Source organism: Alosa sapidissima, chromosome 20, assembly GCF_018492685.1.
Source record: "Alosa sapidissima isolate fAloSap1 chromosome 20, fAloSap1.pri, whole genome shotgun sequence".
In the NCBI taxonomy this organism is placed as follows: Eukaryota; Metazoa; Chordata; class Actinopteri; order Clupeiformes; family Clupeidae; genus Alosa; species Alosa sapidissima.
The window spans coordinates 14531831-14553938 of NC_055976.1; the positions used below are offsets into that span (position 1 = coordinate 14531831).

Genomic DNA, 22108 nt, shown 5'->3' on the forward strand with positions numbered 1-22108 from the left:
CTCAGGGGAGACTTTTGCTATGGGAAATGTAGACCATATCCTCTTTTCTACGACTTTTTTTTAATTCCAACAAAGAAGCATTCCATTTAAGGTTTGCAGTGTAAGAAACCCAGTCCTCCTAAAACACTAACATCTCAGCCAGTCCTAAATTACATACTGTAGCTACTCAATAGAAGTCAAGAGCTTTATTTTAGAATGGTCAGAGACAGATATGCCACCCACCAAGATGAAAGAAACATCAGCAGTGTCTTAACAAAAATATAAACACACCTCTGCAGGCCATATCACTTTCCTCAGACTTTTTCCATTTCTACCGATCATCAACACAGTACACAAATCTTAAATAACAATGAGCGTCAAGGTTACGGGCAGCTAAATGACTAAAGACGGAAAAGCCTCCAAAAAAAGCTCACAGTCACAGTCAGAGATCTTCATTCTTTTTGAAGGAATCGTATGGACAATAAGGGATTGGACCCCACAGTGTTGAACAATGCTTGCTGTAAATGAGGGTGGAGGGAGTGTTTGTGTGTGTGTGTGTGTGTGTGTGTGTGTGTGTGCGGTTTCCCGGGTACAGTGCTGGCAGGCCACGAGCGGCGACAGATGCAGTAGGAAGCCAATGGAGTGTAGCAGTTTGGAGCAGTTGCAGCCTGCGTGTTTTCTTATGATTAAAATCTGCTTGCTTTGGCTCCCTCTCCAGCGACTCCGCCCGACACAAACAGTGTTGCAAAGGGGATTTTTTTTTTCTTCAAATAAAAGCCAAAATGAGAGACAAAAAAATAGCAAGAAGGGGAGAGGAAAGACCTTTTTTTGAAACACACACACTTATTGTTTCGCTTATTATAGCTCACACTTTGTCTCCTAATCATGCAGGTCAAATGGTGATGAAGCGAGTCATCCTGACAGCGCCCAGCCGTCTTTCAGCCGTGGTGTTGTTCTAAGGTGGCTACAAATGCAAAACTATTGTGAATACTAGTTGCTGTGAACCATTCTTCCATGTGTCTTACGTTTATGCTTAACACTTGAAACTTGATCTTCATAAAATCAATGTTGCAATATTTCAGATATTTTAACTAAATAGGGCAAATGGGACATCTGCCTTAATAATTTATTAATAATAATAAGTGTCCGCTGCCTTGGTCTTGGTCTGGTATCACTTTTGGGAAGACAGTCTGGGTACTCTCCAACAAGAAATGTTGCCAACCCTTGCATTGTAATGGACGTAGACTTTGCATTAAATTTGATATCATTGGTCCTGCCTAACCACTCACATTGATCAGGGATTCCTAATGTTACTTCCTACTCTGTCTAACCTTTACAAACGTGATAATAAACCACACTGGGCATTCAGGAAACAATGTATTAACCTTTGCTGTATAATTTTGCAAATTCTTCCAACTGCAATTTTTAAATGATAACAGGCGTTGCTACTACCGGTTACCACTGCCACTTTCGATTTCTAAACTAATGTCATCCTCTCACATTACTGACTGAGGGAAACATAAGCCCATTGAAAGGAGCCAGACTAGTATCTCAGTGAGATGAAAATGAGCTGAGATACAGGCGGTGGGTGCCAGGCTACAGCTGCCTAGCCTAAAGTTTGGCTACTGCTGGCTTGCATTGGTCACCAAATCCTGTTATTGGCACCCAGTGGTCATACTGTACAACACAGGAAGACTTGATGGTCAAACACGTGTACATGCTTGTGTTTACTTATGGATATAGATTTGCCTTTTTGGAGCAGGGGGTGAATTTCAAAGCCTCACATTTTCAGTCAGTGTTAGAAACACTGTTGGTTTTCCTCGACACTTACTCCACAGCTCTCAACAGACTAATAAAATGTCCCCCTGCACTAACATCCTGCTAATGTGGCGCTTTGAAGGGCTCCCGTGTGGGGTGTGTCGGGGCATCGGATTTTCCCCTCTGTGGTTTCCTGACCCTCTGCCACTGTCACAGCCCAGTCACGCCAGCAGAAGGGAAGGTGTGTGAGCAACTTCGCCCTTCGTCCTCGACCATGTCCTCGTCACCTCACACCACCTTATATAACATGTCGGCCCGCCGCACAGGACACAGGACGTGCCCGCCGGTGCCAAAAGGGAAAGGTTTCATCGAAATACCAGCCGCCACCTTTTTAGCACCCCTCTACTCTTCCTCTGCTGCTCACTTCCAGCAAGTCCCACAACTGTAGACATCATAATGCGAGAAATTCCCGCACACATTTTACAGCGCTGTCTGAGAATGTTAATCTAATAATGGAGCGGCGTGAATGCGGGACTATTGACTGGAGGGACCAATTTCTGACTTCAATTGAACGTAGCCCCATGCAGAGACACACACGCGCGTGCAGGACCACTTTGCGGGTGCCTCTCTCTCTCTCTCTCTCTCTCTCTCTCTCTCTCTCTCTCTCTCTCTCTCTCTCTCTCTTTGCAGGATTTGTCACTGCTGAAGTCAAATTATGCTATAGGTGCTTCTACATCAACTGCTAACCGACAGGAAAGGAAAACAAAAGTTTAGCAATCAGGAACTGTCAGGAATTTTGCAAACTCATAAGCATGACATAGCCTAGAGTGCCCATGAGACGAGAGGGAACATGGATGTGTTTTCCATTTGAGCAACGTTATAATCGATTTCGGACGTGAACAGACAGCTACAGACATGGAGCGCATAGTAGGCCTACTTTCACTTTCTAGAGTGCCCATTCATTACGTGAAAGATGCTTTATAGCAAAACAGCGATCAAATATTACCAAATTTATCATGACATATGTTGTCACAAACACTTACTTAAAACTTAACTTAACTTAAAATCAAAACCGAAATCATGTAAGTGAGGACTATGTTAAGTGTTCTCATTGACGCCTGTAATAAGGAAAATGCTTAACATCGAGGACTATTCTTAATCAATTTCGGTTTGTAAAATGTATGCCCCCCCCAAACTGTATCAATCCCCCCATGTGAAGCACTGTGCTCTCACTATCCATTCACCCCATCACATCCCACACAACACCCCCCCACACACACATACCGCCCCCGATGCTCAGGCTTTCACCCTTCAACGAATCAAGGTGGATTGCTTGGGATGGGCGGGTAGAACATATCAGTCAGTTACATACTGTACGCAAAACCACACACATACACAAACACACACACACACGCATGTACTCCCCACCCCCCACTTCTCCACAACAGCCGCTCTGTAGCCCACACTGTGACATCAGTGGTGGCCACGTGTAGGATAGTGCACTGGGGCCCCCGTCTTCATGACTGGACACTGATACAGGTCGAGTGCTGTGTGAAGAGGCTATTTTAAGAACCTGTAAATATGGGAACTTCCTCCCAGAAACTGTATCTAATATCCCCAAGGATCCTTTTACATTATTAACAACATGCTACCACGGACAGCCAAGGCACAGCCAGCATAGAGGCTTTGCACTCAGGCTTATTTACTTTGCCACGGCTGGAACAGAAACGTGCTACAGATTGTGTGTTTTGCAGGGGGGAAAACATCCTATGATGAGTGTGTTTACTCTTCTGTATGTCTGTGTGTGTGTGTGTGTGTGTGAGCGCATGTCTGTGTGTGTATGTCTGTGTGTGTGTGTGTGTGTGTGCATGTGTGTGTGTGTGTTTGAGTGTATGTGTGCACATGTGTTGTGGAAACACACAGATTGAGACCTCTCCTTGCTCACAGGTTAAGGAGTGTGAGAACAGCTGAGAGACATGCAGTTTGGAGTCCACTGACGTCTACATTGCGTTAGACTTCTCTAATTAGGACCACAGTACGTAATACTACAAAAACAAACAACAGCAAAATAACAAACAAAAGAAAAAAATAAATTGTCTTGTTTTCAATTCCATGACACAATCCAAAGACAGACTGCTCATGCTATAATTACTTAATTACTTGTTTACTGGATGTTGAAATTACCTTCATTTAACGGCCATAAAAGTTATTTAATAAAAGCCGTGTCTGGTGTGAGCATGCAAAACTCTTTTCGCCAACCATCTCACCCTGATCTTATGTAATGTCATTTTAAGGTGCTTCCCTTTTCCAGGCATGACTACTGGAGGCTCATCCTGTTCTCGGCTCCTTGTGTGAGCTACACCCAAACGTTTCGCTTCTGTCCTGCTTGGAACATAAAAGGCAGACGCAGAGATTCTTCGGCAGATGAAACGCTTTAGCAGGGAACGGTGGAGGGCTGCGGGAGGATAAGAGGAAATTCATCCCAGGATGAGTCATAGGTGCATGGCCTCTGTTGAGACGGGGGGGGGCCGGAGGTGAAGATGTGGAGGTGGTGGGTGTCTTCCTCAGGCTTTGTCGAAGCATTGTGGGATAGCGGCCGACATGCGCTTCATGAAATCACTTCTTGTCATTGTTGCCGTGTGTCAGCCATGGCTAATTAAGGCTCATTGTGTGGTCAGTCACTGATTGACTACATGACTCTGCAGGGTTGCGACGACAGAGTGACCACTCTAGTAGAAGACAAACCACAGCGGCCACCGTTTAGCTCTTACACGTGAGAGCTTATCAGGCCTGACATGACATTCTTTTTTTTTTTTTCTTTTTTCAAACCCGTCCACATCACAGATGCTGATACTACTGTAAACTAACTAACCATGTGGTAGTTTTCCTTTCCCATGCAACCACGAGGTGACCCCTGAGGGTCAGCACAGTTCCAGTGTTTCCCATACATTGACTTATTTGTGGCGGCCCACCACAATATCAACATTGACCACCACACAATGATTTTCCAGGTTGTACTAACTTGTGCTTAAATCTGATTAGCATCATATCCACGCTGTGCTAATTTGTTAAAAAACGTTGCATTCAAGTTAATTCTGCAAACCTACCACCACAAATATAATTCAATTCTCTGGGAAACACTGAGTTCTGTTCCCACTGCCACAGGAGCGTTCTCAGACTGTTTGCCACAGCCGATGCCTGAGGGGTGTCTCATCTCATCAAATTCCCATCAGAAGTAAATTTCCCTCCGCCTCAGACTGATGCTTGGCCTCATACTGATGCTTGGCCTCATACCAAGGATATGTGACAACAACAAGGTTGGTGTATGGCAATGCTAGAGTGCAATGTACAACATACACAAACGCCAATCAAAAAAGGGGAGTTGTTTCGTGGAAAAGCAAGAAAGACACTTGTCTTGAAAAACAGGTTAGAAAGTAAAAAAAAAACAGAATAGACAAAGGTAAAGGCAGAATGTTTGAGAAAGATGGAGTGATATGGAGCAAATAAAAGGGGGAGGAGAGAGAGAGAGATGAAGAGATAGAAGATGACTGAGAAGGAGAGAGAGGAAAGAGAGAGCAGCACCTATGAGTGTGTCCCCTCCTGAGGCGTGTGTGGGCTTGCGCTCATAAATAATTGAGCAACTTTTCAATGTTTTATGAGCGCAACCTTATGCCACCTTTGGAGCCAACACCTAAACAATATTCCCATAGAGTCTCACATCTTTCTCACATCAAGTCCACCTCCAAAACAATCCTGTTTTGCAGCACCACAAAACATCAGAGCACGTAACAGCAAGTCAGTTGCTCTGAAAATGGCAACAGATACAGTGGCTTGGCCAGCCGGCAACCTGAGTCCTTGATGTCAGTGTCAGTGATGTCTGAATTAACCCAAAATGTTACTACAGAATGACCTTGGAGATGTCTGTCATTACATGAATATTACAATGACACCCATTGAGACTGACGCCAAGCAGGCCAGTAACCCAACTGCACCTGTTGCATGTCAACAGGGCACTTTGCACTTTTGGGATGACTTCCAGTACAGCTAAGTTTAGAAAACTTGAATAACCTGATTCATCGCTGTTGGTGCACGAGCTCCATTGTTTTCTCTATTAAATTGACAAAGGGGACATTAACAATCCGTAAATTGTTCAAATAGTCAACAGTAAAAAATCATGCACAGTACCCCTGGGAAATATTTTCAATAACAATCCACATAATATGGTACTCTTACCCAACACCAAAACAGCCTAATCAATAAAGCACATATTAAAAATGCAATAATCATTGCAGATTAGTCAGTTGTGAAAGTGCTGCCATCTAGTGGTGAATAGTACTGCACAACCATTACCAGTGCAGCAAATAAAACGCCTAGTTTCCTGTACGGGGGTCACTATAATATTTTCTAAATCCTGCATGAAAGCCAGATTTTCCCACAGCTTGTGCAAGAGTGTGTTAGCTGACATATCCATTGGCCTTATTTTCAACACAAAGGAAAGGACCTCCTTAATTCCTGGTATTGTGGACAGAACAAAACCTATAGCAATGTATTGCTACTGCTACATGAAGAAATAATACTATTTAGAGTATCCATGTATGTTCTCATGCATGTCTAATAAATATGACTACAACTAACCTCAATTATCAGTAAGATGGTCAATTACACCTTCATGTAGGCCTAGACACACCTAGAGAGTGGGAAGGTGTGGTCACTGACACTAATGCTCAATGGTTTAATGTACATGTGTATAATGCAACATTGGATTGTCGGTAATGGCAAATAGGTCGTAAGAGGTCTCTGTGTTTATGGCTGTGTCTGGGACAAAGTACCAGGCCATAATCCTCACGTGAAGGCGCCTAACGTAAATGTATATTTTTCCACAGGATGAATACAGTAACTGTCTATCAATCTATCTCTAACCTCACACAATTGCAGATAACTGCAATTTAGCAATGTGGAATTTGTCATTGACAACAAAACATAAAACACTGAAACTTACCTGTATTTATCAATGCAGGATTTATTCGCTAAATAAAACATTTCACAGGTTTTACTGCAACTTACCTGCATTTACCAGTGTGGGATTTATTCGCTAAAATAAAACATTTCACAAGTTTTATTCAGGTCACTAAAACAAACGTGTATTTTGACTCTGTGTCCTATCTGACTCACATACGGACATGTACTGTACACATTTGATCTTTATGAAATTATTGCATTTGATCAGAATAATGGTCATCAGTCCAAATTTGGATGAGAGAACCTTCATGGCTGAATATTGGGGAAAAATGTGTAATTTGTTACAAAGTTACCATTTTAGGGGTAAAATGATAATGTGTGGAGACAGAAATTATGATTCTGATGCCGAACAGTCTCTGTCCCATGTGGCCTAATCAGACCTACTTTTTTATTTTAAAATAATTTCCCCACTATTTCTGTCTCTAGTTGTTGGAATGTTCTTCAGAGTCTATTATAGAACATATGACATCAGACAGTCAACCCCCCCCCCCCTCTCTTTCACACACACACACACACACAGAGAGAGAGAGAGAGAGAGAGAGAGAGAGAGAGAGAGAGAGAGGGGGAGAGAGAGAGAGAGAGAGAGAGAGAGAGAGAGACACACACACACACATACACACACACACACACATACACAAGGTCCTGGGAAAGACTTGACTTTACCAGCCTTTACAAACATCTACTGACTGGTCATCTCTCAGTTGTCTGGGGAATAATGATTTCCTGTCCCATTCCAGTCAGAACTCTGAAGTATGTTTTGAATCACACATATTCCCTCATGTATCTTCCCTCCACTGGAAATTCTACAAAACATTACCATGTGTGAAGGCCAGGGTTACACTGAAAATTAGTGCCACTTTTTTCCTTTTTCAATTTGTGGTATAGTCTAAATATTTCCAAACATATGCAATGTAATGCACTGCTTTAATACATTCAAAGTTGTATCACTATTTCAAAATTATTAAGATATTAATTATTAACAATATTTGTTTTCGATTGGACAGTATTGTAATTCCTGAGTGCTTTTTGCTTTATACAATAAGTTTTTATCAGGTATCACATGCACATTTACAACAGTGCCTCCACAGGAGCACTGGCAAAATTGCAAAGCATGCAGCTTGACAGGTAACTGCCTTGTTGTGTCTGTCAAGAAACTCAGGTGGTGTTATAAGGTGTTATGAAAGATGCTTATTCGAATGTTACCTACAAAAACATAACTAATAAACAGTTTCTTGTTCTTCAACTGACTAACTGTACAGTATTAGTGTGAAATCGGAAACTAAAGGCTAATGCGACTTTGGATGCAGAATAATCTGAATTCGTGCAAAGTGTATGCGAAAAACACTTACCATTCTCTTTTCCAGAGTACTGACAACCTCTTCGTTTGCTTTGATGGGTTGCTTTGCATGCTGTACGATGGATGCATGTATCTGAAGATTCTGCGTTGCCCATGATGCGTTCCTTCCTGTTCTGCTGTGCTCAGGACCGCCGACTTCAAACTGACTATTTCAACCGTAGTCTAAGTGCTCTATGAGTGCGCAAGGTTTTACATTCTCTGTACAAAAAATATTTCCCAAGACTCCCGCCTAAAAATCCGTTTAAAAGATAAATAGAGAAACACGTGTGTGCTCTTATCTTTTTTTCTGTCCAATAACAGCAAGGCAGTCACCATGCCAGACGACGACGGGTGTGGAAACGTGCCCAAGGCCATTAACAGTTGGGTATAGCCTACAACAACCCCGTTGGCTATTTTGATTTGACGCCACCACTTCTGAATTTAACGTGTTCAGGGCAGTGTAGGCTCATCGCTCTAGGGATGGCGTCAAATAATGGATGCACTCGTCGAAATGAAGAACAAGAGTAATTTCGCTACGTTTAGCCTACTGTTTCGAGTTCATCGAGAAACATCCGGTATTGGGCTATTTGAAATTAATTATACCTGTATGACATGTTCTTGGCGCACGACGCACGCATTTGACGGGCATCACACCCACTCAAGGTGTAAACGGACCGATTTCAAATGTCCCGCGGTCTTACACGTGATACGAGACCATACCACATGTAACTAGATACCCACATACCTGTGATAACCGACACTTTCCTACAGAAGTCGCACACGTTTTATAAACAACTCCAACGTCCTTCTGAGGTGGTTGTGTTCAAACTAATTTCCGATGAGGTAGAACAAAAAATAAACATTGTTTCTTGCTCATGACAGACAAACATCCTGCTACACTGCATCAGTTCGTTAGAGGATGATACAAAGCTTAGGCTACATATATGTAGTGCCTCATTTTGTTCAATAAAGTGGATAATGAGAAAATAAGTATAATAGGCCTACATTAGTTTTATATGGTCATGGGATTGGGCAGACGCCTTTGTCCAAAGTGACATTCAAATACAAAAACAATATAATATTTAAAATTGTTGGAAGGCCGGAGGGCCCGCAGGATGGTGTATGGGTGGAGTAGGTTAGAAAGGTATTTACGGGCCAGAGCATGGATGGACTTGTAGGTGAGAAGCGGGATTTTGTAAATGATGCGGAATTTGACTGGTAACCAATGGAGTTGCATGAGGGGGCGATGTGCTGCCAGGGCTTAGTGCCTGTTAAGACTATGAATGTGTATAGGGTGCATGCCAACACAGTTGATAAAATAAATAGTTCACATGGTCCAAATGCCTTTGCTTGTTTATTACATACTGTAGGGTAGAAATGCTTCACATATTTTCCCTGGTCAGTTGAGGTTTGAAGGGAATAAATCATGCAACAATTGTAGGCTAAAATGTAAAATATTTAAAATATCTTAATTGTACATTGTAGACACAACAGACAGACTACATGACTGCATCACACAGGTTCAGTCATAGTCACAATTCTAAAGTCCAGTCTTTTTTTCAGCCTGGGCTTGGCAAGTAAAGGAGCTAGTCACTGATTAACTTCAGTCAAAGAAAAACTTCAGTAAGAAAAGAATGAAAACAGAAAAACAAAACACTGATTTGCATGGGAAAATACCCTTGTGTCCTAATGTCATTTCTTGTGTGTCCTGACAAGTTCCTTTTCCACAGGAGACAATGAAAGAAAATATCAGTAGCACACAGAAACACAGAAAAAAAAAAACAATATTTTAAAATGAATTTCAGACATGAAATGAACACAACCCTATGATACATTTTTTGTAATAAGGGTCTTCACTCAACCCTGGTTGAATTTCTCCTTCTTCATACATGTTCCTGTCCTTCTCCACAAGAGGGAGCACTTGATTCACAAATAGAATCCTGCGGCTCACCTAAAGAACTAAGAACTTTTCTCTCTTGACCTTATCGCACATGGGAAGTATGAAGTCAACTGACGCAAATTGATATATCAGACGATGATTCACATATTCATGATGATAGCTTAAATCATAGTGTATGCAATGATACGTTTTACATCACCTCTTTTATTTGGATTTTGATGATAGTCCTTTATCATCAATTATATGTGTTCTTCCTGGCTGTTAGATAAAGTATATGGTATGAACTCATGTCAACAATAGGGAATCACAACTGGGAACAACTTCTCTCCACTCCACTTGGTGACAGATTGCAACACCATAAACTTTGAGTCGGAGCATACCAGACATTCTTGGAATGTCTTGAGATGAATCTTATTACAGGCTAACGGGTTCAGACTCCCCCACTTCTCCACAGAGAGAGTGAAAGATAGCTGACCACACAGACATCTGTGTTTGTTTTGATTGCCTACGTAGGCTAGATGACATTTCTGAATATGACATTGATATGTGTAATATATGTGCAGCATCTTGATATGATTCAAATCAGAGAAAAATGCCTCTTGTCATCATTTTATGACAAAACACATTCTCAGTTATTGTACATCATACATTACCATCTGTACACAGCCTATGTTACAAGACCTATCACTGTCAGAAGATAAAAAAGAGATGTTTCTTGTGATGAAGAATTGACCTGGTAATTCAATCAGAAAATCTACCCAAAACTCCAAACAACCTACTTTCTGTACATGGATTAGGCCTACTGAAAGCTTTTTCTCAATGGAGATTATCATTGAAGATTTATTTTAGTATGGAGCTATAGTCTTAATCCATGTAAAAGAAAGCCACCCCTACGTAATTCTTTATATTCTACGACAAGGGCTCATCTCTTATGAGGGCAGTTAATCATAGCATGGCCTGGTAGCCTCCTTTATTCAGCATACTGTCATCACCACTCCCAAGACCTATTCACTTGGATTCTTTCATGTGAGGAAGTGTGTGGCTTTGCCATTTGAAAAAGTGTCCCTCAGGCAAAAGAAGTCATTGCAGTGACTCATGCAGATACATACTCATGTCCTGACACCCTCCGAAGTCATCCAGGAAGAAGGCCATTCAGTAATCACACACACACACACACACACACACACACACACACACACACACACACACACACACACACACACATACACACTGCTGATGCCAGCACTTGATGTGCCTCACATGAATGCTTCTCACGCTAGACCTCCTGTTGGGAGATTGCCCAGCGAATGGCACTTGATTGCGGTGGCTTTCCAGGGAAGACGAAACACAAGGTGAACATCAGATGAAATGTGATATGCTTTTCTGGCCTTCAGACTGCGCTGATCTTGAGCTGATAAAGTTGTTTGGATTTGTTCTTTGTGTTGTTACATTGTGTGTTGTATTGTACTGTCAACCTAAAACAGGAAGCTACCTGAGGAGGATTGCCTCCTCACAATCATGAAAACTCTATCTTTAACTTTATTTACTATACTTTATTATAACTTTTCAACAAACACTTTGATTTCCTTTTGTTTAATTCATATATTTTTCCATGTCAACCCACACAGTCCTAAACATACCCTCTTATTTCATCTCCATTTCATGTTGTAGCACCATTAGCCACAGATACAGACACAGACATCTCAAAGTGCTTTCCAGAGCAGTTACATGGATAGATAGATAGATAGATAGATAGATAGATAGATAGATAGATAGATAGATAGATGTTTTATTCATCCTGAGGGGAAGTAAGTGCATGGTCTATATCCAGCTTGTGTAGTTCCCAACTTAACCTAAACGGCAACACAAAGCGTGCACCTTTGGCTAAGGCACAACATGACGAGTCTGCTCTGCATACGCACACGATAATCTCCTTTAGGAATCACCATGAGAGAGAAGCTCCCATGACATCAGCATGCACGGTTGCCATGCAGCGAAAGGCCTCAGAATGCCAGTGGGGCGTTGAGATTAGCAAGGCATTATGGGAAGATAAGGAGCTGGCTGCTCTGAGTGATACCTTCGGCACGAGCCGGCGTGATCCTGGCACCCTTCCCTACCGGGTTGGGGATTAGAATGATGTGCGCGTGAGGTCAGAATTAGAAGGACGTGGGTGTGGATAAGCCTGTCTCTCCTGATGGTGAACTACACGCCGGCTGTGTTATGTGGACCACATTAGTGGTGGGTGAAACCAGCATGCCCCCTTTCATTTGTAAAGTGCTCTGGGTATCTAGATAAAGCACTTAGTAAATGCAATGATTTGTTGTTGTTGTGTATACCCTGCTGAGAATGTGAGGTGTCCACTCCTTCATATGAGGGCAGTTTATGACTGAATCAATCCTGTGAGACGTTGTGTTATGCATTATTAATGGATGTGGAACTAAAGTTTCTTTCTTTCAAACCCATGAGAAAAAGAACTTGTGAATGGGAATGCCATTTGTTATTGTTTGTGTTAATGTGTGTGTATGTGTGTGTGTGTGTGTGTGTGTGTCTGTGTGTGTGTGTGTGTGTGTGTCTGTGTGTGTGTGTGTGTGTGTGTGTAAGAGAGAGAGAGAGAGAGAGAGAGAGAGAGAGAGTGTGCATCTGTCCCCATTTGATTTGTATGAAAGCATTGTATAGTGAGTGTTGGTGTGTGCCCATGAGCTTGTATGCGTGTGTGTGTGTGTGTGTGTGTGTGAGAGAGAGAGAGAGAGTGTGTGTGTGTCTGTCTGTCTGTGTCTGTGTGTGAGAGAGAGAGAGAGAGAGTGAGTGTGTCTCTGTGTGTGTGTGTACAGTATGTGGCGTGAGACTGTTCTTGACAGCCTTCCTGTCGGATGGGAGTGTCTCATACACTGGCCAGCCATTGTTCTGAGAGCCCATTCACTGATAGCTGCTGCACAGCCTTTTTTTCAGGGCCTGGCTCATGTTACCCCAGGGCCTCCACACACACATTGATGTTATACCAGTAGCATCAGTGCCGCCAGCAGGCCAAGTCATTTGAAAATGAACCAAGAGTTCACATGCACACAGTGGATTAATAAGTTGACATGAAAGTGGTAAAAAGCTGTCTGAGTTTGCTTTTGTGTTTCAGTTGAAATGCAAGATGTGTCAGAGACGATAATATATTTAGTTATGACTGAAACATCAATGGTATGAAGAAGGATCTTCAAGGAAGTTTAGTTTAATCTGGAAAATGGTTTATTGTAGTCACCAGAGTGTCAGCAGGAGAGATGGGGATACCTGTCAGATCGCCATGGGGAAAGTCTGTGTCTTAGCCTAATACCTTACTTTCAAGCAGTCTGATCTGAAATCGCCCATCTTGTTAGCCTAAATCCTGTGTCAGATCAGGACACAGCACTGGCAGACGTCAACTACAGAGGTGCAACTTCTTAAGTAGTGGGGGGAAGGGTTTACAAACACAGATTGTTGTGGGCTGCATGTCTACAAGAGCAACAGTCTTTGTGCAATTGCATTATTGCTATTTCAAAGGTAATGTGAAAAGATAAAAAAAAAACTCCTACTAGTTAAAACTTCATGTTTATTCCACATATAAATACTGTATGTCTAAAATGTATTCACTATGGATAAATATAAACATTTACTATCAATATCAATATATTAAATTGATTCAAAACAGTATTTACCCATGGCATTAACTGTCTTTAAACATCTAGCAGTGCTCAATAAATACTTCTAGATATCAAGAAGTGTGAGGGCCTGAAGACAAAATCAATTCCTCAGCCAATTGCTTCAGCCTGGAATAATATATTCTCTTTTTTTCCCTTTATCTCTAATTCAACAAACATTAACCATAAAGGAGAGGGTAAAAAGCACCTACTCATCTGATGGGAAGAAGCCAGTTCTGTCCACAGATAGACAGATAGACAGACAGACAGAGAATGCTTTTAAGTGAGTGCCCTCCAGCATAGGAAAAGAATGTTCTCTAAGTCCCAGCAACAGTTTACTCACAGAGAGACAGAAAGTCAGAGGTGAAAGATTGATGGCATTCCTCAGTTGGTGAAAATGCACAGACCATTTTCGTTATCATTACATCGTGACATTCTTGCACACACAGCAACCTCTCAGCACTTTTTTTATAAATCAAATAGGGCTTCCGGAGCCATGCTCTCTGCTCTGACATCAGTGGGTAAAATGTCAAGAATACCTTTTACAGGGAGGAAGTGGGTTGTTCACAGTTGTTTGTGAGCTAACATTGGTTGCAAACAAGGCAGGGGAGAGTTGAGAGAGTTCAGAGGATGGGTAACAGGACGTGATCCTGAACAGCACCCGACCCTAAAACCTCACACACAACCCCCCCACCCCCACACACACACCACACACACACACACACACACACACACACCACACACACACACACACACACACACACACATACACACACACACACACACATACACACACACCAACCCCCACCCCAGCAGGGAGGGCCTCCTGTGGGGGCACAAAAGATCAGTGGAGGTTTGGTGTGATGGCCGTGGATGTGTGTGTGTGTGTGTGTGTGTGTGTGTGTGTGTGTGTGTGCGTGTGTGAGGCAGGGGGGAGCATATGCCACGGAAATCACAAGTGTGTGGCTGTTCGCATCTCATCAGGCAGGCAGCCGTTGACTGCGCACAAAAACATTATTCTGAGACCCCCAGAAGAATGGGCCCTCTGTTCTGAGGGACAGAGAGGATTTGTTAAGACAGAAAATGAATGAAACAAGAAAACACAGAGGGATTTGATTGGAATTAGAAACTTTCCACAACCAAGAATCTACTGGTTGATTCAACATTTTTTACATATATTTGTGAAAAGAGAAAGACAGAAAAATGGTGTCTTTCGACACCACAAAAAGAATGAACTGACACACCAGGCTTGCCTTAGTTTAAGTATAAGTATACTCTTTTGATCCCGTGAGGGAAATTTGGTCTCTGCATTTATCCCAATCCGTGAATTAGTGAAACACACTCAGCACACAGTGAGGTGAAGCACACACTAATCCCGGCGCAGTGAGCTGCCTGCAACAACAGCGGCGCTCAGGGAGCAGTGAGGGGTTAGGTGCCTTGCTCAAGAGCACTTCGGCCGTGGCCTACTGGTCGGAGTTCGAACCGGCAACCCTCCATTTACAAGTCCGAAGCGCTAACCATTAGGCCATGATGGCTGCCCATGCCCACGTTTGGACTTCATGGGGGCAGCAGTTCCAGATTATCACTAGAGATCCTTTATCTGAAGGCCGACTCTGTGCCAATGTTTCCCTAATTTGCAACCCAAAACACGTTTCCAGGGTGGCAGCGAGAGGCGCAGGCGGTTGAGAGGGGTGGGAGTCTGTGGGGGCATGGCTCTTTCTCTCTCTGTGTGGTGTCACCGTTACAATCCTTCACCATGCCTGAATCAAGGAATAAAATGGCCGCATTGGACCCGTGGTTGAATGTCCTTTAGTCATCCCACTTTTCCCAAACGCCTGGCAGCTGCTTCTATTGTCCCTTTGGAGGAGGCTTTCTCCAGCAGCCTTTCTTGGTCTGGTGACCCCTCCTGCTGTTAGCTTAGCCGGGCATGGTTTTACACACCCTGGCGCACGCATACGTGCACACACACACACACATGCGCTCACTGACCCCAGTGATCCCAGACAAAGAGACATTAATATGTATTCTGTGGTAGATGCCCTTAAACATAACCCTATGAACTCTGAAGATTCCTTCACACAGAGAAATGAGGGATGGGGTGTCAGAACCCAGGGAAATCTGTTCTGGAACTGTTCTCACGCATTCGGTTTCAACGTCAGATCATTCCTTCAGTCAAATCAACTGGAGACTCTCGGGGTAGCTTTTGGTCTTGGGTCATATGTAGTAGGCAGTTAGGCAACTTCTGAGACAGTTAAAAAAGGTTATGGGGGAATTCCAAAAGTACCAAGGAAATATCACCAGAACAGACTGCCTCCATATTCACTGTCCATACAGCACTTTCGTATGGACTGTTAAATCACACTTTTAAAAAAAAAAAAAAAAAAAAAAAAAAAAGCCATGCCGAGGCACAGGGCAAACCACAAAGGAGAGCAACAACTGATATCAAGTTTGTACGAAAAGAACATTTTATTTCAGCGGTATCAAAATATGACATATCACAAACAACTGTAAAAATATATAATAATAGCAAATATATTACTTTAGTTCAATAAATATGAGACATATCAAACAGTATCCAGAAACACTCCCCTCTGGTAGTGCTTTCAGGGTCAGAGCCCAGGTATAGGAACAGTACGGAGTCATGAGGTATTTTGTGTTTAAAAGAAAAACAAAGAATTACATAAAACTGTCTGACGCTGATGGGTAATGGGATATGATGTCGTTTTAAAAGGCAGCCACTGGCAGATGGCATGTATTTGTCCACCCTCATGGCCATTGAGAAGAAATACATTCATTCATTGTTCTTAGGAGAAAAAAAAAACAAGAAAGAAATATGCCGGAATCTGAGGAGATGGGTCTACCCCTCCCGGTGTCCTCAGAGCAAGTCTTTGCGAAGGCTTACAACTGGAGTATACAAGAGTGAAAGTAACTAGTTTAAAGCCATGGAAATAACAAACTCCTGAGACAGATATACACTAAAGATATGACCCATGGAGTTCCAGAGACGAGACAAAACAAAAACGACAAAAAGATCTGTCTGATTATCAAAAGCCATCAACAATCTTCCTCAAACCAGATCACCCTGGGATTACCATTCAGTCTTCTCATACTTGGCTTCTCCTTCACTATTTAGCAAACAAGTCTGTGGAAACCTCCTTTGCTTAGAGGAAATCCACTGACCTAGTCACATGCAGTCAGTCTACACCAATAAACCATCAAGTATTGGGCTGAACAACAAACGGTGCCCTTGATGCCAATACTGAACATTGCGACAATACTGCCACGTGCTAGAGAGAGACTGCCAAAGCTTTTGGCATCACCTCTGCGAAGCAACTGTCCACCACCACGGCCAAAAAAAAAGACCACCATGTGGCACGCCAAACAGAAGTTGCACTGCAACATTCTCTTTTTTACACCCATCACTGGAAGGAATCTCCACAACAGACTACTTATCAAGGCACAATCAGGTCCCAAAGGGAGAGAGTCTCTTTTAGCAGGTGGGAGAGGTGGTGATGGGGCTGTGGAGGAAGGCCAGCGGGCTAGCCCCCGCGTGGACAGGAATGGACACGGGGAAGTTGAAGACGGTGGCACCCTTGCCCATGGCCGGACTCCCGGCCTCCGAAGAACAGCTGGTGGAGGCCAGCACCTGGGACTCGAACTGCAGGAGCTGCCCCATGAAGCTGAAGTTGGGCGAGATGATGCTGCGCCGCTGTTTGACAAACTCAAACGCCTCCTCCAGCTTGACCCGGTTGGTGCGCATCAGGTACGCCAGGCAGATTGTGGCTGACCGGGAGATGCCCGCTTGGCAGTGGACGAACACGCGGCCACCTTTGTTTCGTATAGAGTCTGTGGGAAACAGAGAACAAAGAGACAAAAAGGTTAAATAAATGTAAACTGTGTAGCAGTACAGAAGCTGAAAGCCTGAGGGGGGAAGTCTGGAATGTGGCTGAGCTCAATGCCCATCAGAAGGCATTCTTTTTATATTGTTTGTCTGGGAAGATAACCAGTGGCCTGAAAAGTACCTAGAGGGACAGGTACTTCTGTTATTGGAGAGTCCTGGCCTCAAGCAATTTGGTGTGGAATGCAGCTCACCTACACATCACTCAGGTATGACTGGAAGTGGCTTAATGGCTACGTGGCCTTTGAAAGGGTATACTTAAGGACCACCTCCTTCCCCACCTCACAGCCCCAAAGAAAACATCCAACCAAAAACAATGGCACTATCAATTGCAAATGAGCCTCAACAATATCAGTAATGAAGAAAGCCATCATTAGGGCAGCAGGGGGGAGGGGGGGCAGGAAGAAATGCTCTGTGGGGGGTGATGGGGGCTGGGTAAGGAGGGGGCATTAGTCTAGAGAGGGGCAGAAAGGACAAAAGAGGGGGAGGAGTGGCTACCACCCCCCACTGACAGCATTGATCTGGGAGGAAGGCCAGCGAAAGCCTAGAGAAGCTGCCCTTTTGTTGTGACTGAACAAAGGAGCTGGGCTCTTTCAAACGCAGCCAGTTGCTCCACTGAGAAGCAGATTGGGTCGTGCCACACAGCTTTACATGAAAGGGGCCACCTATTTAAATCAGATCGGAGACGATGATGTAAGCCATTGTGATCAGGAGGTGGGGGGGACTGGGATGTCCAGCTGGTCAATTTTGGAGGGAAGCACCCCTCTTTATTTCAAAATTCAAATTTGAATGAGCCACAGTTGGAAGTGGAGGGGGTAGGGAGTTTCTGACTGTCAGTTGTTCCCATGGTGACATATGTGCTTGTTATGTAAGTGTAGGGTGATTTTAAGAGTGTTTGGGGAAATGGTCTCACCAATAAATTCGATGGCCTCATTGAACCAGGAACTGATGTCAGCTTTGTGGTTGTCCTCAACGGGGATGCTCTTGTATTGAAAATGGTCCTCAAAGTGGTTGGGACAGTTGGCTGAGACATTAATAAGGGCTGTGATCCCAAGCATGTCTAGCATATCTTTCCTGGAGGCATGGTAGGCACTGCCAAGGTAGAGGAAGGGCAAAATCTCCACTGGGCCTCCCTGAAAATGAAAAATCCAAATAGCAGACTTTGAGTGGTCTCATTGCACACACGGGCACACAAAACAAACACTGAGGAGGCCTGTTGACAGCCATTATTAAGCCCTACGGAAGCACTAGAGTTTTATAAAAACCGGGCAGGCGGAACATACCTGGTCGTAAAGCGGAGTGTTACAAGAGTTGCAGCCTGGGTCGCTGCTGTCTGGGTGACAACTGGCACTCAGGGGCAGGCTCAGGCCCTGAGGGGGGGCGGGCTTGGTACACATCTCCGGATATTCGTTGGAGAAGTTGTCGAAGCCTCCTGAAAAGCAGACAAATTAGTGAATGGGGTGAATTGCAAAGGGCTCGGGTGAACTCTCGAGGGGCAGCTGTTTCCGGGTGGTTATTTTCGCACATCGTTAACTGAGCAGACGTGGAATTTCATTTAAAAGGGGCAACAGCTGAGATCAACACATGCGCCTCACTCACTGTCGTAACCGTATAAGGTGTAAAGTAAAGGCCGCTGTGTTGACATGGTGTATGAAATTTAAATATACACCTCGTGCAAAAGTATACATGGGTTCTTTGACAATAGAAATAAAATTTACCTTTAAGAAAGAATATGGTGGCACCACAGGGATTGCGACTCATTGCAGTAACAGCAAGCATCAGCGTTCCGTCTTTCTTCACTTGGCTTAGTTCCGAGCTTCGGTCGTCGAGAAACACTACAGTCTGATACTCTCCAGAAACAAGTCGGTTTCTCGTGTCCTCGTTTGGAACGATGTGCTCCAATCCAAGTCCTCCTCTTGCTCTCCGGCGCACAATTGTGCTAAAGCGCACATTCGTAGAGCCGGGGATATGAGAGGAGTTGAAAGAGAAAAAAGAACGGCAGTCCAATACAAGGCAGCCTGGGTCATCTCCCTCCAAGAGTGCCCGGAAAGAGGCACCGTCGATGCTAGGGACTTCCATTATGACCATAGTAGTACGTCTGGCTGAAAATGAAAAATCTAAATACATAAAGTTATGGCTGGCGGATATATTTGTTCTTCAAACGAAGTCGCGTTTGAGAAACACTAAGTACTCTTTTCTTTGTTACAAAACAAGAATCCTCTGTAGTAATGGCTTCTTTGTTCTTCTTGATAGCTTATTTAAAGTGTAGATTCCGGATATGTAGCAAATTCAGACAAACGATGTAGAATCACCTAGTCCGCCTCTTCTTTCAGGTGTCCGTTTGTTGTTATGGTGGAGACTTTAATATCCCCAACGATCCCTTGCAATTTTTCAGGGAGTGTAATCTAACCTCCAAGTTTTGTGAGAGGTCTTATATAGTAACCTCTCCTTGTGAATGAGAGTTGACTGACGTCACAAACCCGCCCATTTTGGCCCGACGCCCGCGTGAATTTGCACCAACGTCATGTTCGGGCCAACCTCACCAAACCTTTAAAGAGAGATTGACTTTGCAAAGAAAGTATTATATTTCAACTATTTATACCTATTTCTAGATATGGTATAATGCTATAGCCTAAATATATTATCGAGCCCCTTAATTTAGCCTACTAAGTGCACACTTTAACATATTATTGTAGACATTATTGTTGATTACGTTTTCATTTCTTAATTGAGATCAAAACTATAATATTCATTTTTTTTCTGATATAGGAATTTGGAAAACTTTCCATGATGTTATTGTTTTATTAGATTTCTATTATACTCTTGAAATGAGCTTTGTCAAATAATAAGATAATTAGTGAATACCTGTCAGCACGATCATAAAAGTTTATACTTTGTTTTTATTGTAGAGGGGTACATAGTGTTCAATGCGGCGAGAGCAAAGGGTAACCATAAAAGTTAATCACTGTATAGAAACTTGAGGTCTGGTAAATTTCCATGCGCTGAAAACAGCGCTGGCGGTAAGACATCATTACACTAACAGTAAGTGATATGGCCAATGCTCAGAACACTGCCTAGGACGAACGCAATTATGTTGAAATTCCAAAACAACGATATTAGATCTAACTATGAAAGAAAATCGAAAGATTGAAAATGGTTTTGCAGTATTGGTAGGATTAGGCGACCTGGGTGTCTAATGTTGATATAGGCTATCTACTTAAGGGAGGGAAACTGACACCTAAAACCGCACTGACACGTTTGTTGATGTTTATGCCTGAGTCGTACTGTCAACACACCCTGATGTGACGCACTGTCATGACCAGAACTGTCACTCTTTTTTTCAACTACCCAATTTCACATCCTGTTTGGTAAATTATTCAGTTTTCTTTTCGTGTTGTTGACCCTCTTCACCTATCAGATCCCTTACTTTGGTGTTATATTTACTACTGAAATACATTATCATGCAAAATACATGATCACTAATTGTGCACAACTTGATATTCTTCTCCAGAAACTTCTCATTGCAGTTTGCTGTGGAATCTGAGAATGTATTTTAGTGCCCCCCCCCCCATTGAAAAAGAAGCGGAATGCATATATAGGTCATGACATCACCTCCACACTGCTGGGGCTCGCCATAGAGCTGTAGGACTCTGCTGACCATCTCGGCTGTCATTTCAACAACACAAATTGAAAGAACTAGAGCCACGTTATAAAAAAAAGATAAGGTGACAAAATGACAGATGTAGATTGGCCTAGAAACATCAGAGTGAGAAAGACAGAAAGAAAGAAAGAAAGAAAGAAAGAAAGAAAGAAAGAAAGAAAGAAAGAAAGAAAGAAGTGATAGAGGGATATCACCCACCAGGGTAATATATTTTGCTGCCACACTGTGATAAGTCAACATTGAGACATACTCCAGAGATGAAAGGAATGTTGGACAGATGTGTGTGTGTGTGTGTGTGTGTGTGTGTGTGTGTGTGTGTGTGTCTGTGTGTATGGGTGTCATAGTTCCTGAAAATACTTATGTGTCAATGACTTATCCCACTGTTTTGCCATAAGCAAACAAACAAACAAATAAACAAAAACATAACTGGCCTTTATTAACTGTACCACACAAGATCAGTGTAGGCTAATGCCTTGAGAAAAGACTTATTTTACTTTGTTTGAATGAAAAGATGCCTGAAAAGATTAATAGGTCATTCTGTTAATACAATTATTCTGGCTCAACGTTAATACGGTATTATGATTATAAGAATAAATCATATCCCATGACATTGCATTATGCTTTTCAAGTTGGGTAAGATTAAATTTATTTTCAAAATTACTGACAAACGTAACCATGTTGTGTGCAAATGTATATCAGTAAAAAGTTATAATATCCCACTTTATGCACTTATGTTTTGTTTTCCTCTAGTCCCATCTCATTTCTTCTTGCATCATTCTGGTAAAACTGATGCCGTTTTGCAATGCAAGCCCTTGAAAAAGAAAAGAATGACTCAAATATATAACGGTAAACGATATGTCTCGTCAGTCACAGTGGTTGTCAGTTGTTTCATTAC

The 22108-nt window shown here is 42.8% G+C and overlaps 2 protein-coding genes across 2 annotated transcripts in view; both read right to left on the reverse strand.

The window, feature by feature from the left end:
* Window positions 1–8839, reverse strand: part of neurl1b (neuralized E3 ubiquitin protein ligase 1B) — a 47252-nt gene extending 38413 nt beyond the window's left edge. The window contains exon 1 of the mRNA XM_042074458.1: window positions 8106–8839. Coding sequence (XP_041930392.1) covers window positions 8106–8208 — 103 coding nt within the window. The 5' untranslated portion in view covers window positions 8209–8839. The remainder of the gene's footprint in view (window positions 1–8105) is intronic.
* A 7257-nt stretch (window positions 8840–16096) lies between these two features.
* dusp1 (dual specificity phosphatase 1) lies at window positions 16097–19973 on the reverse strand. The gene is made up of 4 exons (XM_042074799.1): window positions 19271–19973; window positions 18836–18984; window positions 18466–18685; window positions 16097–17500 (listed from the first exon to the last, which is right to left on the reverse strand). The coding sequence occupies exons 1-4, from the start codon at window positions 19677–19679 to the stop codon at window positions 17145–17147; spliced, it is 1134 nt and encodes a 377-aa protein (XP_041930733.1). The 5' UTR covers window positions 19680–19973; the 3' UTR covers window positions 16097–17144.
* Between the last annotated feature and the right edge of the window lie 2135 nt (window positions 19974–22108).